Source organism: Myotis brandtii, unplaced genomic scaffold (genome assembly GCF_000412655.1).
Source record: "Myotis brandtii unplaced genomic scaffold, ASM41265v1 scaffold469, whole genome shotgun sequence".
NCBI classification, from domain to species: Eukaryota; Metazoa; Chordata; class Mammalia; order Chiroptera; family Vespertilionidae; genus Myotis; species Myotis brandtii.
The window spans coordinates 535,754-554,788 of NW_005367911.1; the positions used below are offsets into that span (position 1 = coordinate 535,754).

Genomic DNA, 19,035 nt, shown 5'->3' on the forward strand with positions numbered 1-19,035 from the left:
GGGGCAGGGACTCCTCTTCTTCCTCCTCTTCGTCCTTCGCCTTTGGTCCCACGGCCGCCACCACCGTTACCGGCTCTGAAGCTACTTCGACAGCCGCCATCTTTCCGGAAAAGCCGCCGCACGTCAGCGGCGCTCCCTTGTTGCCATGGCTACGACGCATGGGCTGGGAAACGCGGGGGGGCACGCGGGGGGCGCGCGGGAAGGCGGGGCTTAGACGTCAGGGAGTGGGTCGCGGAGGGCGGGCCTTCCCCGGGGATTTCGTTCGGACCAATAATTTTTTTTTTTAATTGAGCGCCTTTTGTGAATCTGGTGCTGAATGTACTAAGCGTCGGAGAAGCAGGTGCATGGAGCCGCGGACGAGTCACTCCGTGTGTGTATAGTGTCACGCCCTTGCCCTGGTCCCGGAGGGTGGGTCGTCTCTGCCTAAATGTGTAAGTTTCTGGAGACGTGCAGGGCTGCAGAGGCTGCAGGGGCCAGGCTTTCCCACCGTCCCCCGGAGTGCGGCTCCCTGGTAAGGTCGCGTCTCTCCTGCCTCTGCAACCTTCCGCCGACCATATAAGGAGAGGCAGCTGCCGGGGCGTCACTCACCAGGATCTAAAGATAGTGACCCCGGACTCGGACTCCCAACGCCACTGGGCTGCGGGGGCCGCCATGGCACGGTGAGTGTTTCCGGCCACCCTTTCCCCTTTAGATTTCTTGTCCCACATGTTCTGGGCGCTCCAGGTTCTGCGAGGTCCCATGGGAACCCCAGGCTCCAGGTCTCTGTAACTTTGGGGTGGTGAGGGGCAGTGCCATCTCCATGGCCTCCATAACTCCTTACCTTTCACTCTCACACTTTTGATTTTCCCCAGGTTCACCCTCGCCACTCACACCCATTTCCATCACTCCCATCCCACCTCCTCCTGTCTCTTGTAGCTCCATGTTGACAGGGCGGTAGCATAAAATATCCCTGTATTTCCCCCTTCTCCCATCTTTCCAAATGCTCTCAGTCTTCCCTCTCCCACCCCTGTGAAGCCCCACCTCAACTCCTCTTCAGGCAGCATGCCCGGACCCTGTGGTATGACAGGCCCAGGTACGTGTTCATGGAGTTTTGTGTTGAGGACAGCACCGATGTCCACGTGCTCTTAGAAGACCACCGCATTGTGTTCAGGTAATGGCCTCCCATTGGTTGAGTCTGGCTTCCTGGGAACCTTTCCCTTCTCTTAATTCCCCCACACTCAGCCTCCCACATCTCTTCATCTGCATTGTCTCCTCAGCTGCAAGAATGCGGATGGAGTGGAGTTGTACAATGAGATTGAGTTCTATGCCAAGGTGAACTCCAAGGTAAGGATGGGGTGGGACAGTCAGGTTTGGGTGGGAAGGCTGCCTGGGAAATGGGAGATTCATTCTCTTAAGACTCTTAAGCATGAGGCTCTCTATGCGGCAGGACTCCCAGGATAAGCGCTCTGGCCGCTCCATTACTTGCTTTGTGAGGAAATGGAAGGAGAAAGTGGCCTGGCCTCGGCTCACCAAGGAGGATATCAAGGTAGGGAGTGGCCTGCTCTTTTTCCTGTGCTCTCTGTCTATGTACCAGAGCAGGTACTCAAATTAGCTCTGGGAATCACCCTTGCCTCCTTCCCCACCAACATTCAGTCACTCACCAGATCCTGCCTATTTGACTACTTGGATAGGATTGAATCCATTATTTCATATCTACCTAATTCAGGCTTCATCCATGACTGGGTGAAGTTTGTTGTGTAATTTCAGCCCCACCCCCAATCTGTCTAAAGCATCCCTCCCATTATGATCTGTTGGAAACATATATTTGAGCCCTGGTGAGTGTGAATGTTGTCCTATGCACCAAAAGGTGGCAGGTTCGATTTCCTGTCAGGGCACATGCCCGGGTTTTGGGCTTGATCCCCCATAGGGGGCATGCAGGAGGCAACCAATCAATGTTTCCTCCTCTCTCTCTCTTCCTCCCTCCCTCTCTCCCTCAAATCAATAAAGACATATTAAAAAATAAATAAAACACATTTGACCTTGTCACTCCCCTACTTAAGACCCTCCAGTGGCTTCTTTCTCCTAAAGGTTGCAATTTGGCCACTTGCTGGTCGGATCTGGCTCTCAAATTTATTTGAGCAGTCTTCACAGTGTTAAAAATTATTTCCATTGCCTACCGATATTTAGAAGTTTTGATTAGTTGCTGACATATAAAAATGTGGAGAATTTGCCAAACCGGTTTGGCTCAGTGGATAGAGCGTCGGCCTGCGGACTGGAGGGTCCTGGGTTCGATTCCAGTCAAGGGCGTGTGCCTTGGTTGCGGGCACATCCCCAGTGGGAGGTGTGCAGGAGGCGGCTGGTCGATGTTTCTCTCTCATCGATGTTTCTGGCTCTCTGTCCCTCTCCCTTCCTCTCTGTGGAAAATCAATAAAATATATTTAAAAAAAAAATTTGGAGAATTCACCTACAAATCCAGATTATTAGCTTCTCTCAAAAAATGGTGATTTTGGCCACATTGGTCTAAAATTCCCAACTGCCTAGAGTTGGAGCTTTTTTCCCCCCTTTTTAATTTTTTTTATTGACTTTAGAGAGAGGAAGGGAGAGGGAGAGAAAGATAGAAACATCAATGATAAGAGAGATCATTGATTGGCTGCCCCCTACTGGGGACCGAGCCTGCAACCCAGGCATGTGCCCTGACCAGGGATCAAACCATGACCTCCTGGTTCATAGGTCGATGCTCAACCACTGAGCCACACCAGCTGGGCCTCACTTGCTTCTTGATGGCTGGGACTATGTATTAAACATTTCTATAATCCCAGTGCCAGTCTCAGAGTCTGACCCATAGTATCTGTTCAATAAATATCTGCTAAATGAATTAGTAAATAACTTTTTTCTCTAAGTGTGGGAACTTGGGACATGGGCCTTGAAGGGTTGTCCCTGTCTTTCTTGGTTGATTCTATGATACTTTATGACACAGTCATATTTCCAGATGTGTTATCTTCCCAGTCAATTTGCTCTTGGAGGGCAGAATTTCTATGCTTTTCCATACCCTAAACATTGTGTTTAATAGGCTCTTGGTAAGTCTTTATGGATGATGTGGCTATTTGGAGACGGGGTTAGTTAAAGGAGGCTGTTGGGAAGACTGCTCCCATTGACCTTCCCCAAGCATGCTCCCATGCACACACCACACTTTCCTATGCACTTCTGCTGCCCTCTTGGCCTGTGACTCTCCGTGCTTCTTCTTTCAGCCAGTGTGGTTGTCTGTGGACTTTGATAACTGGAGAGACTGGGAAGGGGATGAAGAGGTGGAGCTGGCTCAGGTGGAACATTACGCAGAGGTAATGTCATTTTCTGCTCATCTTGATCATTCTCTGAGTCTCTGTCTGGAGAATTGTCATCAGGGCTAAGCAGAGATATATGAGCTCCTTAGGCCGGCTGCTGATTGGTGCTGATATTCTTTATGTATTTTGTGCAGTGTTTAGTAGGGATGGGAAAAATGAATATTCTATTCATAGAGTAGAGCCTGTGCTCTGAAGAAGTTTGGTAGAACCTTTTTCTACTTTTCTGTAATTTTTGTTCGTGTGTGTGTGTGTTTTCTTGAACTAGATAACCTCATGGGAAGCTCAAATTAAGCAGTATAAAATTCAAATTTAAAAAATCACTATTTTCACCCTGGTGAGTGTTTCTAAATGGTCAGAGCATTGGCCCAAGCACGAAGGGTCGAGAGTTTGATTCCTGGGTTGCAGGTTGGGGCGATTGTGGTTGGGGCGAGTGCATGCGGGGGGCAACCAGTCCATTTCTCCCTCCCTTCCTCCTCCTTTCACTGAAAAGTGATGGAAAAAATATGCTCAGGTGAGGATTAGAAAAAAAAATCACTATTTCCCAATAAATTATTTGGTTTCAGAATTTCAGTACTAGTTATTCAAGTTGCAAAAACACTAGCAGACCCTGACTTGGATTAGTAAGGAGAGTGCTCTGTGTGTTTTTAAATTTCTTATTAAAAAGGGGATCAATGTACTTTCCTCTAATTCATTCCACTGGTGTGTTAGGGGCTTTAAACATAGGGCAGTTGTCTGGCTGGACCATTCTCCTATGGCCCATTAGTATGCAAGTTGCTCTTCTCTTGTGACTACTTTTCTTTTCCCTCTAGCTTTTGCAGAAGGTCAGCACCAAGAGACCTCCCCCTGCCATGGATGATCTGGATGTAAGTAAAGCCTGCCCCTCAACCCTTCAGTTTCCATTTTGCTCTTAAAAATAAGATACAATACTAGAAAGCTCCTGTCTCAGTCCCTAGCACATAGCAGTTCTCAGTGCATGTTAGCCAAATTTGATTATTTTTTTTTTTAGCCAAATTTGAATTTGACAAAGAAGAATGAATGTTCTTCTCCAGGCTTAAGAAAACCCCAGTAAGCCCTAGCCGGTTTGGCTCGGTGGATAGAGCGTCAGCCTGCGGACCGAAGGGTCCCAGGTTCGATTCCGGTCAAGGGCACATGCCTGGGTTGTGGGCTTGGTCCAACCTGCAGGAGGCAGCCAATCAATGATTCCCTCTCATCATTGATGTTTCTATCTCTCTCTTCCTCTCCCTTCCTCTCTGAAATCAATAAAAAAATATATATATATAAAAAGAAAACCCCAGTAAGTGCTCTCCTTCTTGGGAGCACACCCACACCTTTCTCATCTCCTTCTTCTCCCCAGGCATGTTACCTTATTTTTCTTTCTCCTAAGCTTCAAGGGCCCTTCTTGGCCTCTGTAACTTTTTTCTTAAACCTATTTCTTCTATGGCTCACTTCTTCTACCTCTGTGGCTTTCTAAATAAACCTTTGCTTATAAGAAAACACAAAAACAACACCAAACCCAGCAAGACCCTCTTCACTTGCATCTCTCCCTCTGCTTCTCCATCCTAGAGCAGTTCTGGCCCTGTTGACTATCTTTACAGTTGTAAGGAGCAGTAGCATTAATTGAAATTCTGAAACTAAATGATACATGACACCGTGCTGTTTATTCAGTACTAGTGGTTTATTTTCCAAAGTTTAAATCCTTCCATATTAGCCTCCCAAGAAGTTGTATGACTCAGAAAATCACAAAAGAAAACTTGGAGAGCAGAAGGGAGTGAGCAGTGTTTGTGAACACAAATGTTCACTCTTTCCTTATTCTACAGGTAATGTTTGTCTTTTTCTTTTTTTCTAGGATGATTCTGACAGTGCCAACGCAACAAGTAGTTAAGTTCTGCACGGTAGACCTGTGGAGGAAGCTGTGGCTGTCTTCCAGTCATTCTGACAAGCTAGGGCCTGGGCCTTTGTCCAGCTGTTTGGCGGAGCACCAAGGTCCTCTGGGATCTCAGATCTTTCCTCGAAGCTCTTAATTAAGTGTCCTCCTTCATGCTTTATTTCTTTTCCCTAGACACTTGACTATGGCTGCTACATCAGATGGCAGAATAGCAGAGGAGTAGAGTGGTGGGACTGCTGACTTCCTGCCAACTAGCTATAATCTCTATGTTTGGGCTGCTCATCAGGGCTCTCGAGTATGTGTGTATGTGGTAGAGCAAAATCCAAAGAAGTAGCATATAGATTATAATAAATCTTTAGGAACTGGTCTATATCTCTCCTGCTTGTACTTTTTCCTCCTGGAGGCAAACCTCTTCTCCCCCTATAGTTACTCTTTAGGGGAGGGGTGGGTGTCAGAGATCCTGGCCCTCATCGCTGAGGTTGAAAGAAGAAATCTATTGGGAGCAGGTTGTAACCAAGCTGGGGGACTTCCCCATGCACAGATCTATGCTCTGATTTCTCAGAGCAGAAACCAGCCTTTCACCATAGGGGTAATACTGCCACTCCTAGAATCAGCCAGAAGCCCACCTCAGCTTTCTGCACACTCCAGAAGTCTCTTTATACTTTTAAAGCTGACATTAATTCTTAAACTAAAAAAAACCCCAAACAATTACTAACACAAAGTTATATTTGTATTATGTTTTACAATTTACTATTATCTCATTAAATAATTATATATTTTCTTCATAGGTCATCAATCAGGTAACAATAAGTGGCAAAGTTGTGACTTGAATTTGTATAGCATGTCCCTTTATCCACAGTTCTGAAAACCAACAACAACAACAAAAATTGACACCAAAACTCATCTGACAACAAAACATGACCTAAAATGATGTGAGGGTGTTTATAGTGTTTATTCCATTTAGTACATTTATTTCTCAGCATAAATATGAATGATTTGATTACATGATGTTGTTCTTGAGTTCCAAATGGAACGTGTTAGGTAACAACACATAGAGTATGCTCTCCATTACTGCCTAAAATCTGAGAAATCCTAAATTCTGAAACATCTGGAGTCTCCAGGTTTTTTATTAGCTGATTTGAAAGAGCAGAAAGAAAGTTAACTAATTTTTAAGCAGTTAAAGTTTTAAGGCACTGTCCAGCACGAGTCACATGTACTTGAAATATGGCTGCTCCGAACTGAGATGGGAATGTAAAATACACACCAGGTTTTGAAACTTTTATACGGGAAAAACTCACTTATTTTTACATACCTATTACATGATGAAAGTATGGATATGTTGATTTAAATAAAATATTAAATGCGGCTTGCATTATTTCTATTGGGCACGCTGTCGTGCCTCCAAGCCCGCACCATCCCCACCTCTACACATCCTGGGAGCCCAACCGGCTACGCTAAGTGCCCCGACAAGTTCAGGACAGTTTTGTCCTCTGGTCCTTTACAAAGGAACGTCTGCAAATCGCGTTTTCAACAAATTTGTCCCAACCACATCCCATTCCTCGCTTTCTCGCTTCTGCGCAGAGACGCGTCCGCACTGAGGATTGTCCCGCGCGGGCCTCCGTCCGCCCCAGGCGCTCCAGCGCGCGCGGATCCCGCTTCCCGGGGACAGCGGCGGCGATGGCGTTCCGGTGTCAGCGGGACAGCTACGCCCGGGAGGTGCGGTGCGGCCGCCGGGCGAGGGCCCCGATGCTGCCGAGCAGAGGGGGCGCTGCGGGAAGAGGGCGCGCTGTGGAGGGAGAGCCGAGCTAGATTCAGTTTATTCGTTCGTCCCTCTCTGTTCAGTTCACCACCACCGTGGTCTCCTGCCGGCCCGCGGAGCTGCAGACCGAAGGAAGCAAAGGCAACAAGGACGTGCTGAGCGGCTTCCAAGTGGTGCTGGAAGACACGCTGCTTTTCCCCGAGGGCGGGGGACAGGTACCCGAAGCCCCGCATTCCTTGCTGCCGGGGTCTCTGTGTCCAGGAGTTAGGGTGAGCCCTGCCTCCCACTGCTGCTGATCGGCATTTCTTTCCCCAGCCTGATGACCGTGGCACAATCAATGGCATTTCTGTGCTGAGAGTGACCCGCCGGGGGGCCGAGGCTGACCATTTCACACAGACACCCTTGGCCCCTGGGACTGAGGTCCACGTCCAGTTGGACTGGGAGCGGAGGTTTGACCACATGCAGCAGCATTCAGGTAGGTGGGGCGGGATCGGGGACCTATCGGAGGGGCAGTTGCTCTGTATGGGATGCCACGATGATTGAGATACGGTTTGGGTTCTCTAGGAGTTAGCCTTTTGGAAAAGTCAGACGTATGCAGAATCAGCTCCGATTGAGGCAGGTTATGATAGGTGTTATAAAAGCAATATGAGCAATTAAAAGTATTAGAATATGGTCCTGGCCGGGAGGTCCAATTGGTAGAGCATTGCCCCAACACACATACTAACTAGAACCAGCTAATGAATGCATAAATAAGTGGAACAACAAATCAATGTGTTTTTTTTTCTCTGTCTCTCTATCTTTCCCCCTTCCTCTTTCTTAAATCAACGAATACAAATTAAAGTATTAGAATAACTGCTGGATTTGAGCATTACCAACTTCCCTTATTGGTATCTTTATCTGGATGTGTCATAAACTTCTTAAACATCTAGAATGGTATTTAAAAGTCATCCATTCGAGCCAAAACCGGTTTGGCTTGGTGGATAGAGCGTCGGCCTGCGGACTGAAAGGTCCCAGGTTCGATTCCGGTCAAGGGCATGTACCTGGGTTGCGGGCACATCCCCAGTGGGAGATGTGCAGGAGGCAGCTGATCGATGTTTCTCTCTCATCGATGTTTCTGGCTCTCTGTCTCTCTCCCTTCCTCTCTGTGGAAAATCAATAAAATATATTTAAAAAAAAAAAGTCATCCATTTGAGAAAAAAAAGGAATAAACAAAAAAAACAACAGCAATGAATAAAAGTCACCCATTCCAGCCTTGGCTGGTGTGGCTCAGTTGGTTGGGTGTTGTCAGTGCCATGAAAGGTCACGAGTTAGATTCCCAGTCAGGGTACATGTCCAGGTTGTGGGCTTGGTTTCTGGTCGGGGTGTGTTGTGTGCGGGAGGCAACCGATTGCTGTTTCTCTCTCTCTCCCCTCTCCTTTCCTCTCTCTCTCAAATCAATAAAAACATTTTTTTTTAAGTCACCCATTTTCCCACACTTGGTCTTCCATTAGTGTTCTCTATATTCAGTGCATGGCATCAGCAGCCACCTAGTTTTTTGAAATCCTGGAAGTTAGTACAGACACTCTTTGGGGATAGCCAGTCAATCACTAAGTCCTGTCGGTTTATTTTCTAAATATTCTCTATTTCCTCCCACTGTCAGTGTGATCATCTTAGGCCCAGCTCTCCTTGTCTTTCCCCAGACCTCTGTAATAGCCTCCTGGCTAGTCTCTCCACATACAGTCTTGCTTCTTGCAGCCTATTCTTCGAAGAGCAGCCAGAATAATCTTTTAAAAATTAAGATTGGATTATGTCACTCTCCTGCTTAACGCTCTTCAAAAGCTTCCTGTTGCTCATGATAGAGCTGTACTTACCATGGCCCCCAAGCCCTACCTGGGCTGGTGCTTGCCTGATGCTCCAGCCTCAGCTGGTCTCCCTCCCTCCTGCTCCCAGCATTCTGGCCATGCTGGCCTTCCTCTCGATTCCTTGAACACATCCTGCTTCTTTCCTCCTTCAAGGCCTTTGGCTGTCTATTCCCATTGCCTTCACAGTTAATTCCTTCTGTTCTTCCTCCTCTCCTCCTGTCATCAGTCAGAGATAATGCTGTATCTCTAGCATCAAGCCCTGTGCCTTGCATGTGGTAGGTACTTGATAAGTATTTGTTGAGTGAATGTGCTACATTAGAGCTTCAGTTCAAATCCTGCCTCTGATAAGCTACGTTGCTTTGGCAAGTTATTTGACATTTCCAGGCCTCAGTTTCCTTATTTGTGAAATGGCATCGTAAAGCCTCTTGCAGAATTCTTGTGAGGATATTCAGTAAAGTATCTCAATATTACCCAGTGCCCAACAGGTCTTTAACAAGGAAACTTTCTATGATGATGTGGGAGTATGTGGCTGTCTGGGCTTCTCATTCTTCTATCTCTCATTCTCTCTTATCAGGGCAGCATCTCATCACAGCGGTTGCTGATCATCTGTTTGGGCTGAAGACAACGTCATGGTGAGGAGGAGGCATAAGACTAACTGCAGAGCATGATTCCTGACTCCCAGCTCCTTTCTCAGTATTGGGTCAGGGGGTGGCTGTCTGGTCTCATTCTTCTATCTCTCATTCTCTCTTATCAGGGCAGCATCTCATCACAGCGGTTGCTGATCATCTGTTTGGGCTGAAGACAACGTCATGGTGAGGAGGAGGCATAAGACTAACTGCAGAGCATGATTCCTGACTCCCAGCTCCTTTCTCAGTATTGGGTCAGGGGGTAGGAGGCTAAAAGAAAGAGCAGTGTTCAAAATCTGCTGTGTTCTCCTGGTCCCCTTGAGGGTGGGGGGTGGATGACCTTGTGTTTCTTAGGGGAAAAAAATTAGGATGAGCGGAGAGATATCTGCCTTTGCGTAGGAAAGAACATATAATTTTGAGACTAAAGACCTATGCAGTGTGGATCTATGTGATCTTGATCACATTCGTTACTACCCCTCAGCTGTAAGATGGAAATGACAATCCCTACTTTGCAGGATTTTTGTGAGGATTAAATAAGATAATTTATGTGGACATTCTTTGTAAACTGTGAACTTTCTTACGTTGTTACTGTTGTCATTATCAGCATCCTGTGGCTCCTCTACTTCTTCTGACAGGGAGTTAGGGCGACTCCGGAGTGTGATTGAGCTGGATAGCCCCTCTGTGACTGTAGAGCAAGTAGCTGCCATTGAGCAGAGCGTCAATGAAAAAATCAGAGACCGGCTGCCTGTGAATGTGCGAGAACTGAGCCTAGATGATCCTGAGGTGGAGCAGGTGAGGGGAGAGCCCGTGGGGTGGCTTCTGTAGAATGGCCCTCTGGGGGCTCCTCATCAAAATTCAGACAGCCCTTCTCCCTCCTCTGTGTTCTAGGTGAGGGGCCGGGGTTTGCCAGATGACCACGCTGGGCCCATTCGAGTTGTTACCATCAAGAATGTTGATTCCAACATGTGCTGTGGGACCCATGTGAGCAATCTTAGTGACCTTCAGGTAGGCGAGGAGGGGCTTCTGAATGGTTAGGAAAGAGGGTGTCAGGAGTGTGGGATCACAACAGGGTTGGGAGGGGTAGAGGGGGACAATTGGGGAGTCCTGAGCAAAATCACTCTTTTGTTGCTTCCCAACTGAGGGGGAGGTCTAGGTGTCTCCGACCCTTGTGTCCAGCACCCACTGTGTTTTCTGTGTGTGTGTGTGTGTGTCGCCTCCTTGCCTCATGTAGGTCATTAAAATTCTGGGCACTGAGAAGGGGAAAAAGAACAAAACCAACCTGATATTTCTGGCTGGGAACCGCGTGCTGAAGTGGATGGAGAGAAGTTATGGAACTGAAAAAGCATTGACCACTCTGCTTAAGTATGCCCCCTTCTGTTGTCTCCTGTTTCTCAGGACCTGGACACCCGGGCTTAGCTTTCCTACCTGTAAGGCAGACAGAATAATCTGTCTCTGGGCGGTAAGATGTGATCATAGATGACAAAGTGCAGTGGACGAACGCCCAACACCAAAAGCAGTGGGGAAGCTGGGCAGCTCTCCACGGGCCTTTCACTTGCAGGTGTGGAGCAGAGGATCACGTGGATGCCGTGAAAAAGCTGCAGAACTCCACCAAGCTCCTGCAGAAGGTGGTTATTCCCTGGCGGGTAGAGAGCGTGTGGGCTCTGCCTGGAATAGGTCCTGGGACTTGGCCCTCCGCCCAACCAGATGTGTTAGAGGGAGCGTTTGTCAGAGGGGAGAGTGGGGAGAATGAAGTGGAGGGAAGGCGGTGCTGTCTTGTTATCCTTCCTACCTGTCTACTCAGTTCTGGCATCCATTTCAGAACAACCTGAATCTGCTGAGAGACCTGGCTGTGCACATTGCTCACAGCCTCAGGAACAGCCCAGACTGGGGACGTGTGGTGACGTTACACAGGTGAGAGACAAGGCAGGGAGCGTGAGGCTTTAGGGCTCAGCCTCTCCCCTGTATGCAGTGCATAGTGGGTGGCGGGCCACTCACTGGTATTCTCAAGGCTGGGTAGACCCTAAGAAATGTGTTACCTACCAGATTTCTTGGGTTGATATAAGCATCTTTCTTTTTTAATCCTCACCTGAGGATATTTTTTCCATTGCATTTTAGAGAGAGCGGAAGGAAGGGAGGGAGGAGATAGAGATGGAGAGAGGCATCAATAGGAGAGAGAACAACGTGAGAGAGACACATCCACTGGTTGCCTCCCACACATGCCCCCACCCGAGGTGGGGAGCAAACCTGCAACCCAGGTACGTGCCCTTCACTCTAACTTTCATTAGCACCTTCCCTCACCACCTTCACCGTCTCACAGGTCTTTACTTCCCTCGGTGAATCCTATTAAAGGGAGACAAAAATAAATGCTAAGCTTGTTAGGAGCTGCTGATGCTGAGAAGGACGTCCTGCTGGCCCTCTGCCAGCACGCTTTCTCTTTGCTGAGGGGCCTGGGACTTCGCACTAACAGGCAGCAGGGAGGCCAGCCTCACGAGGAGGAACTGGGCATCCTGTGGTTTCCCAGCTCCCACTCCAACCTGGATCTCACATCTGTGCCTTTCGTTGTAGGAAGGAGGGTGATTCTGAGTTCATGAATATCATTGCCAATGAGATTGGGTCAGAGGTAAGAGATGCACCCTGGGTAGAGACCTAAATGAGGGGCGTTAGGTTAGCTGAAGTCCTTCCACATGAGCACATGAAGAGTAGGGAACAGAAATTCATTCAGTACAGTTTTCTTTTTTTGTGTTAATTCTCACCCAAGGCTGTTTTTTCCATTGATTTTTTTTTTTTAGATCGAGTGGAAGGGAGATAGGTAGGGGGAGAGGGAGAGAAACATGATGTGAAAGAGACACATGAATCGGTTGCCTCCACACCCCTGACTGGGGCTGGGGTTCAAACCTGCAACCCAAATACGTGCCCTTAACTGGGAATCGAACTGGTGACCTCTTGGTGCATGGGGCGACGCTCAATCCACTGAACCACTCCGGCCGGGCAGCTTTCTGTCTTCTTAAGGTTGAACCTAAGTTCCTGTGGTCACTGGTGAAAAGTTTCTGGGCTCTGGTGGGCCAGAGTGGAGGGGCTGCATTATCATTCATTCGAACATCACTTGTGTTTTAGAGAAAATGTGGTTTTTTTAGTTGAGATAGGATGTGTCAGTTTAAGGTGTACAGCATGTTGATTTGATGCACTTAAAATTGCAGTATGATTTCTATATCTGTTCTTGAGACTGAGGAGAGTGCACAGTATAGAGGGGTTGACCCCACATCCTTAAGTATCAGGATTCATCTCCTTGTCTTACCTCCTAGGACGCCCTCCTGTTCTTAACTGTGGGCGATGAGAAAGGCGCTGGGCTCTTCTTACTGGCAGGGCCAGCTGAGGCCGTAGAGACCCTGGGACCCAGGTAACCTTTCGTAGACGGTTTTGCATGGGTGGGAGAGCCTATAAGCCTGACCCAGGACAGCCCTTTACTGAGGACAGAGGCCGCCACGTCTGCAATCTCATTTTGATTCACATCACAGACCTGTGATGTGGGCTGAAATCATTATCTCCAACTATCTTCCCAGTTTCATAGGTGAGGGACGGCACACCCGGTGCCTGGGATCTCCCAAAGCAGGGGCAGAACTGAGACGTGAACCCAGGTCTTTTGGCTCTAAATCCATGTGTTTTGTTTTTTCTTTTAGAAATTGAGATTCATAGGTGATACATGAGTACAGGTGCTGGGATATCAGTAGGCAGATGAAGCAGGTGCTTAAGGCACCAGCAGAGGAGAGGCACATACTCTTTGGGGGGAAAAATTAGGATTTTGAAATAAAATTTAAAAAGGCATTGATATAATTGTTAGGAAAAAGTTAGAACTTTGTTGGACTTCTTTCCCCTTGTGTTATTGTTTATATTTTGTTTTAAATTAGATGTGGTGGTGTAGTGCCCCTGTTCTTTCTTAACGGAATCTTCAAGGTCCCGAGTGCCTCCGATGAATGTGTGGTTGTCGTAGGAAAACAGCTTTTAAAGCAGAGGTTCCTGACAGGCAGCCAGGGTTGGGCTAGAGATTGGTTTGGCCTATGTACTACTTTAAATTTAAAAAAATACTTGCTACATTTTAAAGTCAGGAGATTTTTACATAAAAAGACATAGTTCTGGCTTTTCTCCAAAAAGGAAAAAAACTGGCACTCCCTGGCCACACTGGGCTCACATTCCACATGGTGGTGGCTACAAGGCACCTGAGCAGTGGCGCCCTCTGCAGACAGGACAGGCCTGTCCAGGTTGCCACAGTCCCGCCGTTCTCGCCCACCCGTTTGACTCCCTGCTGGTCCCCACAGGCGTCGTGTCTATAGCCCCTAGTGTACCTTCACTCTGCTCCCTGGAGGTTGCCATAATCTATCTAGGCCATTTCTAGACACTTCTGTTGTTTCCAGTTATTCGCTCTTACAGTAAACATGGTACATATTACATGTGCAAGTATTTTTAAGGATTTCTAGAAGCCATCTACTACTCCTCTCCCTCGCCCCCAGCCCCCGGGGAAAGACCCAGGGCTGCTCTTGGTTTCTCTGTGGCTTTCCCCTGAGGACCTCCTTCCCCTGACATATCTCTGCTTCCCAGGGTGGCTGAGGTGCTGGAAGGCAAAGGCGCAGGGAAGAAGGGCCGCTTTCAGGGCAAGGCCACCAAGATGAGCCGGCGGGCGGAGGCGCAGGTGCTTCTCCAGGACTACATCCGCACGCAGAGTGCTGAGGGGTGAGGACTCGTCGCCCCTCCCTGCTCCTGCCATTGAGAACGCCTCCCGGCTCCACAGAAAGAGTCTCTTGGACAATAAAATAGTTCGATTTGCGATGATTATTGTACCATGTATTACTAATTTATATAGTGTACGCCCGTGTGCTTATGCAATAATATCTGTGAATAAACAGGTCACTCATTTGGTCCCTTAGACATAGCCTATGCAAGTGAGTCTTATGTGGTAAGGTGCACTAATTCACTGAAACTCAGTTGCAGCCTTTCTTCACGGAGAAATATAGCTGCCAAAGGAGCGTGCAAGTCAGGTGAATGAGTCTAAGCCTGAGGTCACAATTTAAGAAAAAAATTCTGGTTCTGTCACTTGCCTGGGGAAGTTACCTTGTCTTTTCAACCTTCAGTTGCCTCGCTGGTAGCATGGCAGTAAGGGCAGTACCTAGTTCTCCCGGGTGTCGTGAGGTAACATTCAACTGTAAGTGCTCAGGAAAACACTCGATTCCCCATTGATCTGAGAACACAGAATTGTTGAGTACCTGATGTTCTGCTCCTCTTTACCTTCCCGTTGGGAGTTGATGATAAATGCAGGGGCCGCTGCCCTACTGTCGCCCCAGGTGAGCTGTGCCCCGGGTAGTGCTGAGGACATGGGTGCGGCCATCCCAGGTGCTTTCCTGAGTTACTCAGGAGCTATGATTGAGCCCAAGGGAGGCTTCTTTTGAGCCCAGCAGCTCCCGGCAAATCGCTTTAATTTAGATGTTCATCTTGTTCACACAAGGACTTTATTCAGGTAAAATTCCCACAGGAGGAAATTCTGCTGCTGTTCCTGCTGGAGGAACAGGCAGGCAGGGAACATGGCTTCATAGAATTTTGCTGGGGTGGCTTCTAAACTTATTAAATAATGGAAACTTCCATGAAGTTTTACAAGTAGAAGCACAATATCGAAATGGATGAAAGCTGCTCTGATCTGGTTGGAACAGGGAGTGGAGGCTTGGAGCTCAACAAGCCCTTAGGAAGGCCCGGAGTGCGCCCCCTGGAGCCATAGATACCATTTGCCAAATTCACAACCTTGGCATATCTGGACGATGCTCTAACCAGCTAAGCTACCTAGCCAGGGCAGTGTTCCGCTGCATTTAAATTGCAGGCAAATCCCCTCCAAACAGCCCCTGAGTTTTTTTCCTCAGAGGGCATGTCAGTTAACGACATTTGGAGTTGGTCCTTCAAATCAAACTTTTAGTTGAATCTTGGGTCTCCTGATGAAGTTATGTGATTATGTGATTACATGTATATGTGATATACCTGTAGGAAGTTCCAGCTACTATGAATAAGAATGTAGTCTGCAAAACTAGGAAAAAATGTAAAGGAAGAGACATTCATTCGCAAGTTACCTTCTATAAACATAATGGCAATTTTAGAAGCTGTCTAGTACTGATTCCCAATTTTCCAACTAGGTGTCAGATCTTTCTAGGGCTATCCATCCTAAGTAAGGTCACAGAATCAAAACAGAATTCTGGGCCTGGAAGGAACCTTAGAGATCGACAACCTGATCTGGCAAGTGAGGAAATAAATTCTTTTTTTTCTTTATTGCAGTAAATTAAACAACATAAAATTTACAATTTTCACCATTAAAGGAGATAAACTTAAGTGACTTGCCCAAAGGTGTCTCTTCCCACTGCAGAGCTCTGCCTCAAAACTCAGGGTTTCATAACCCAGGTGACCTTGCATCTGTCTTACAAGTAATGCACCAACTCCAGTTACATGTGAGTAATTGAAACAGCTGAGTCCAGCCCTAGTGGGTTTGGCTCAGTGGATAAAGCATCAGCCTGTGGACTGAAGGGTCCTGAGTTCAATTCCAGTCAAGGGCACATACCTTGGTTGCAGGCTCGATCCCCAGCCCTGGTCGGGGCGCTAGACACTTCTGTTGTTTCCAGTTATTCGCTCTTACAGTAAACATGGTACATATTACATGTGCAAGTATTTTTAAGAAGGATTTCTAGAAGCCATCTACTCCTCCTCTCCCTCGCCCCCAGCCCCCGGGGAAAGACTCAGGGCTGCTCTTGGTTTCTCCGTGGCTTTCCCCTGAGGACCTCCTTCCCCTGACATATCTCTGCTTCCCAGGGTGGCTGAGGTGCTGGAAGGCAAAGGCGCAGGGAAGAAGGGCCGCTTTCAGGGCAAGGCCACCAAGATGAGCCGGCGGGCGGAGGCGCAGGTGCTTCTCCAGGACTACATCCGCACGCAGAGTGCTGAGGGGTGAGGACTCGCACCTCCCCGCTGCTCCTGCCATTGAGAACGCCTCCCGGCTCCACAGAAAGAGTCTCTTGGACAATAAAATAGTTCGATTTGCGATGATTGTGGTACCATGTATTACTAATTTATATAGTGTACGCCCGTGTGCTTATGCAATAATATCTGTGAATAAACAGGTCACTCATTTGGTCCCTTAGACATAGCCTATGCAAGTGAGTCTTATGTGGTAAGGTGCACTAATTCACTGAAACTCAGTTGCAGCCTTTCTTCACGGAGAAATATAGCTGCCAAAGGAGCGTGCAAGTCAGGTGAATGAGTCTAAGCCTGAGGTCACAATTTAAGAAAAAAATTCTGGTTCTGTCACTTGCCTGGGGAAGTTACCTTGTCTTTTCAACCTTCAGTTGCCTCGCTGGTAGCATGGCAGTAAGGGCAGTACCTAGTTCTCCCGGGTGTCGTGAGGTAACATTCAACTGTAAGTGCTCAGGAAAACACTCGATTCCCCATTGATCTGAGAACACAGAATTGTTGAGTACCTGATGTTCTGCTCCTCTTTACCTTCCCGTTGGGAGTTGATGATAAATGCAGGGGCCGCTGCCCTACTGTCGCCCCAGGTGAGCTGTGCCCCGGGTAGTGCTGAGGACATGGGTGCGGCCATCCCAGGTGCTTTCCTGAGTTACTCAGGAGCTATGATTGAGCCCAAGGGAGGCTTCTTTTGAGCCCAGCAGCTCCCGGCAAATCGCTTTAATTTAGATGTTCATCTTGTTCACACGAGGACTTTATTCAGGTAAAATTCCCACAGGAGGAAATTCTGCTGCTGTTCCTGCTGGAGGAACAGGCAGGCAGGGAACATGGCTTCATAGAATTTTGCTGGGGTGGCTTCTAAACTTATTAAATAATGGAAACTTCCATGAAGTTTTACAAGTAGAAGCACAATATCGAAATGGATGAAAGCTGCTCTGATCTGGTTGGAACAGGGAGTGGAGGCTTGGAGCTCAACAAGCCCTTAGGAAGGCCCGGAGTGCGCCCCCTGGAGCCATAGATACCATTTGCCAAATTCACAACCTTGGCATATCTGGACGATGCTCTAACCAGCTAAGCTACCTAGCCAGGGCAGTGTTCCGCTGCATTTAAATTGCAGGCAAATCCCCTCCAAACAGCCCCTGAGTTTTTTTCCTCAGAGGGCATGTCAGTTAACGACATTTGGAGTTGGTCCTTCAAATCAAACTTTTAGTTGAATCTTGGGTCTCCTGATGAAGTTATGTGATTATGTGATTACATGTATATGTGATATACCTGTAGGAAGTTCCAGCTACTATGAATAAGAATGTAGTCTGCAAAACTAGGAAATCCAACTAAGGAAGAGACATTCATTCGCAAGTTACCTTCTATGACATTCATTCACATTTTAGAAGCTGTCTAGTACTGATTCCCAATTTTCCAACTAGGTGTCAGATCTTTCTAGGGCTATCCATCCTAAGTAAGGTCACAGAATCAAAACAGAATTCTGGGCCTGGAAGGAACCTTAGAGATCGACAACCTGATCTGGCAAGTGAGGAAATAAATTCTTTTTTTTCTTTATTGCAGTAAATTAAACAACATAAAATTTACAATTTTCACCATTAAAGGAGATAAACTTAAGTGACTTGCCCAAAGGTGTCTCTTCCCACTGCAGAGCTCTGCCTCAAAACTCAGGGTTTCATAACCCAGGTGACCTTGCATCTGTCTTACAAGTAATGCACCAACTCCAGTTACATGTGAGTAATTGAAACAGCTGAGTCCAGCCCTAGTGGGTTTGGCTCAGTGGATAAAGCATCAGCCTGTGGACTGAAGGGTCCTGAGTTCAATTCCAGTCAAGGGCACATACCTTGGTTGCAGGCTCGATCCCCAGCCCTGGTCGGGGCGCGTGCAGGAGGCAACAATCCATGTGTCTCTCTCACATCGATGTTTCTTTCTCTCTCTTTCTCCCCCTCCCGTCCACTCTCTCTCTGAAAAATCAATGGAAAAATACTCTCAGGTGAGGATTAACAAAAAACAGACAGCTGAGTCCATGATGAGCCCAAATCTGACAATGCCATGTACAATGATAAACATCTAGCCCCTCATTCAGGGATACAGCTCTCAGTTGGTGTTGGCAAGTCTTTCACCTTTATAATTAAGATCTTAAACTGAAATCAACCTAACACTCAGATCCAGCTATAACTTTAGACAAAGATGGTCAAGGCGTAGACGGCCAGGATGAAATAACAGAAGAGAAATAAGGAGAAAACTGACACCCAGGGTGATAAGCCGTGGTTGTGGGCAGCTGTTTCCATATTCTTCTTCCAACCCCGAGAGGAGCATTAGATGAGCTCCTGGCTATAAACATGGTTTAATGAGAGAGAACTGAAGTTGCATGGCCTGGGCCTCTGGTGGATACAGCTCTGGCAGGCAATCACTTTTCCTCATGTGTCAAGAGCCACGAAGGAAAGAATGACAGGGTCCAATTAGTCATCTCCCAAGTGAAAAGAAGTTGAAACAACTTGTCTGGTAAGATTGAAAGCCACAAGGCAGACCACCTGTCAGGGACAGGAATTTCGAGTCCGAGGCTTTCGCCTGAAGCCGGGAGGCACATTAGTGGGAGAGCTGGGCTGCAGGGAGGTGG

At 47.5% G+C, this 19,035-nt stretch overlaps 3 protein-coding genes across 3 annotated transcripts in view; 2 read left to right on the top strand and 1 right to left on the bottom strand.

Moving 5' to 3' along the window:
• The window catches only part of RUNDC1 (RUN domain containing 1), a 9,344-nt gene extending 8,901 nt beyond the window's left edge, over positions 1-443 (bottom strand). The window contains exon 1 of the mRNA XM_014547185.1: positions 6-443. Coding sequence (XP_014402671.1) covers positions 6-160 — 155 coding nt within the window. The 5' untranslated portion in view covers positions 161-443. The remainder of the gene's footprint in view (positions 1-5) is intronic.
• Positions 159-5,573, top strand: PTGES3L (prostaglandin E synthase 3 (cytosolic)-like). Its single transcript, XM_014547186.1, has 8 exons — positions 159-216; positions 437-659; positions 1,037-1,150; positions 1,257-1,323; positions 1,427-1,525; positions 3,228-3,317; positions 4,130-4,183; positions 5,167-5,573. The coding sequence occupies exons 1-8, from the start codon at positions 159-161 to the stop codon at positions 5,200-5,202; spliced, it is 741 nt and encodes a 246-aa protein (XP_014402672.1). The 3' UTR covers positions 5,203-5,573.
• On the top strand, positions 5,226-15,943 carry LOC102255008 (alanyl-tRNA editing protein Aarsd1). The gene is made up of 14 exons (XM_014547218.1): positions 5,226-5,500; positions 6,787-6,921; positions 7,048-7,179; positions 7,280-7,439; positions 9,380-9,437; positions 10,067-10,223; positions 10,320-10,436; positions 10,663-10,793; positions 10,990-11,056; positions 11,251-11,342; positions 11,997-12,051; positions 12,734-12,828; positions 14,025-14,156; positions 15,738-15,943. Exons 2-14 carry the CDS (start codon positions 6,883-6,885, stop codon positions 15,793-15,795), a joined length of 1,293 nt encoding a protein of 430 aa, XP_014402704.1. The 5' UTR covers positions 5,226-5,500; positions 6,787-6,882; the 3' UTR covers positions 15,796-15,943.
• Positions 15,944-19,035: the final 3,092 nt, after the last annotated feature.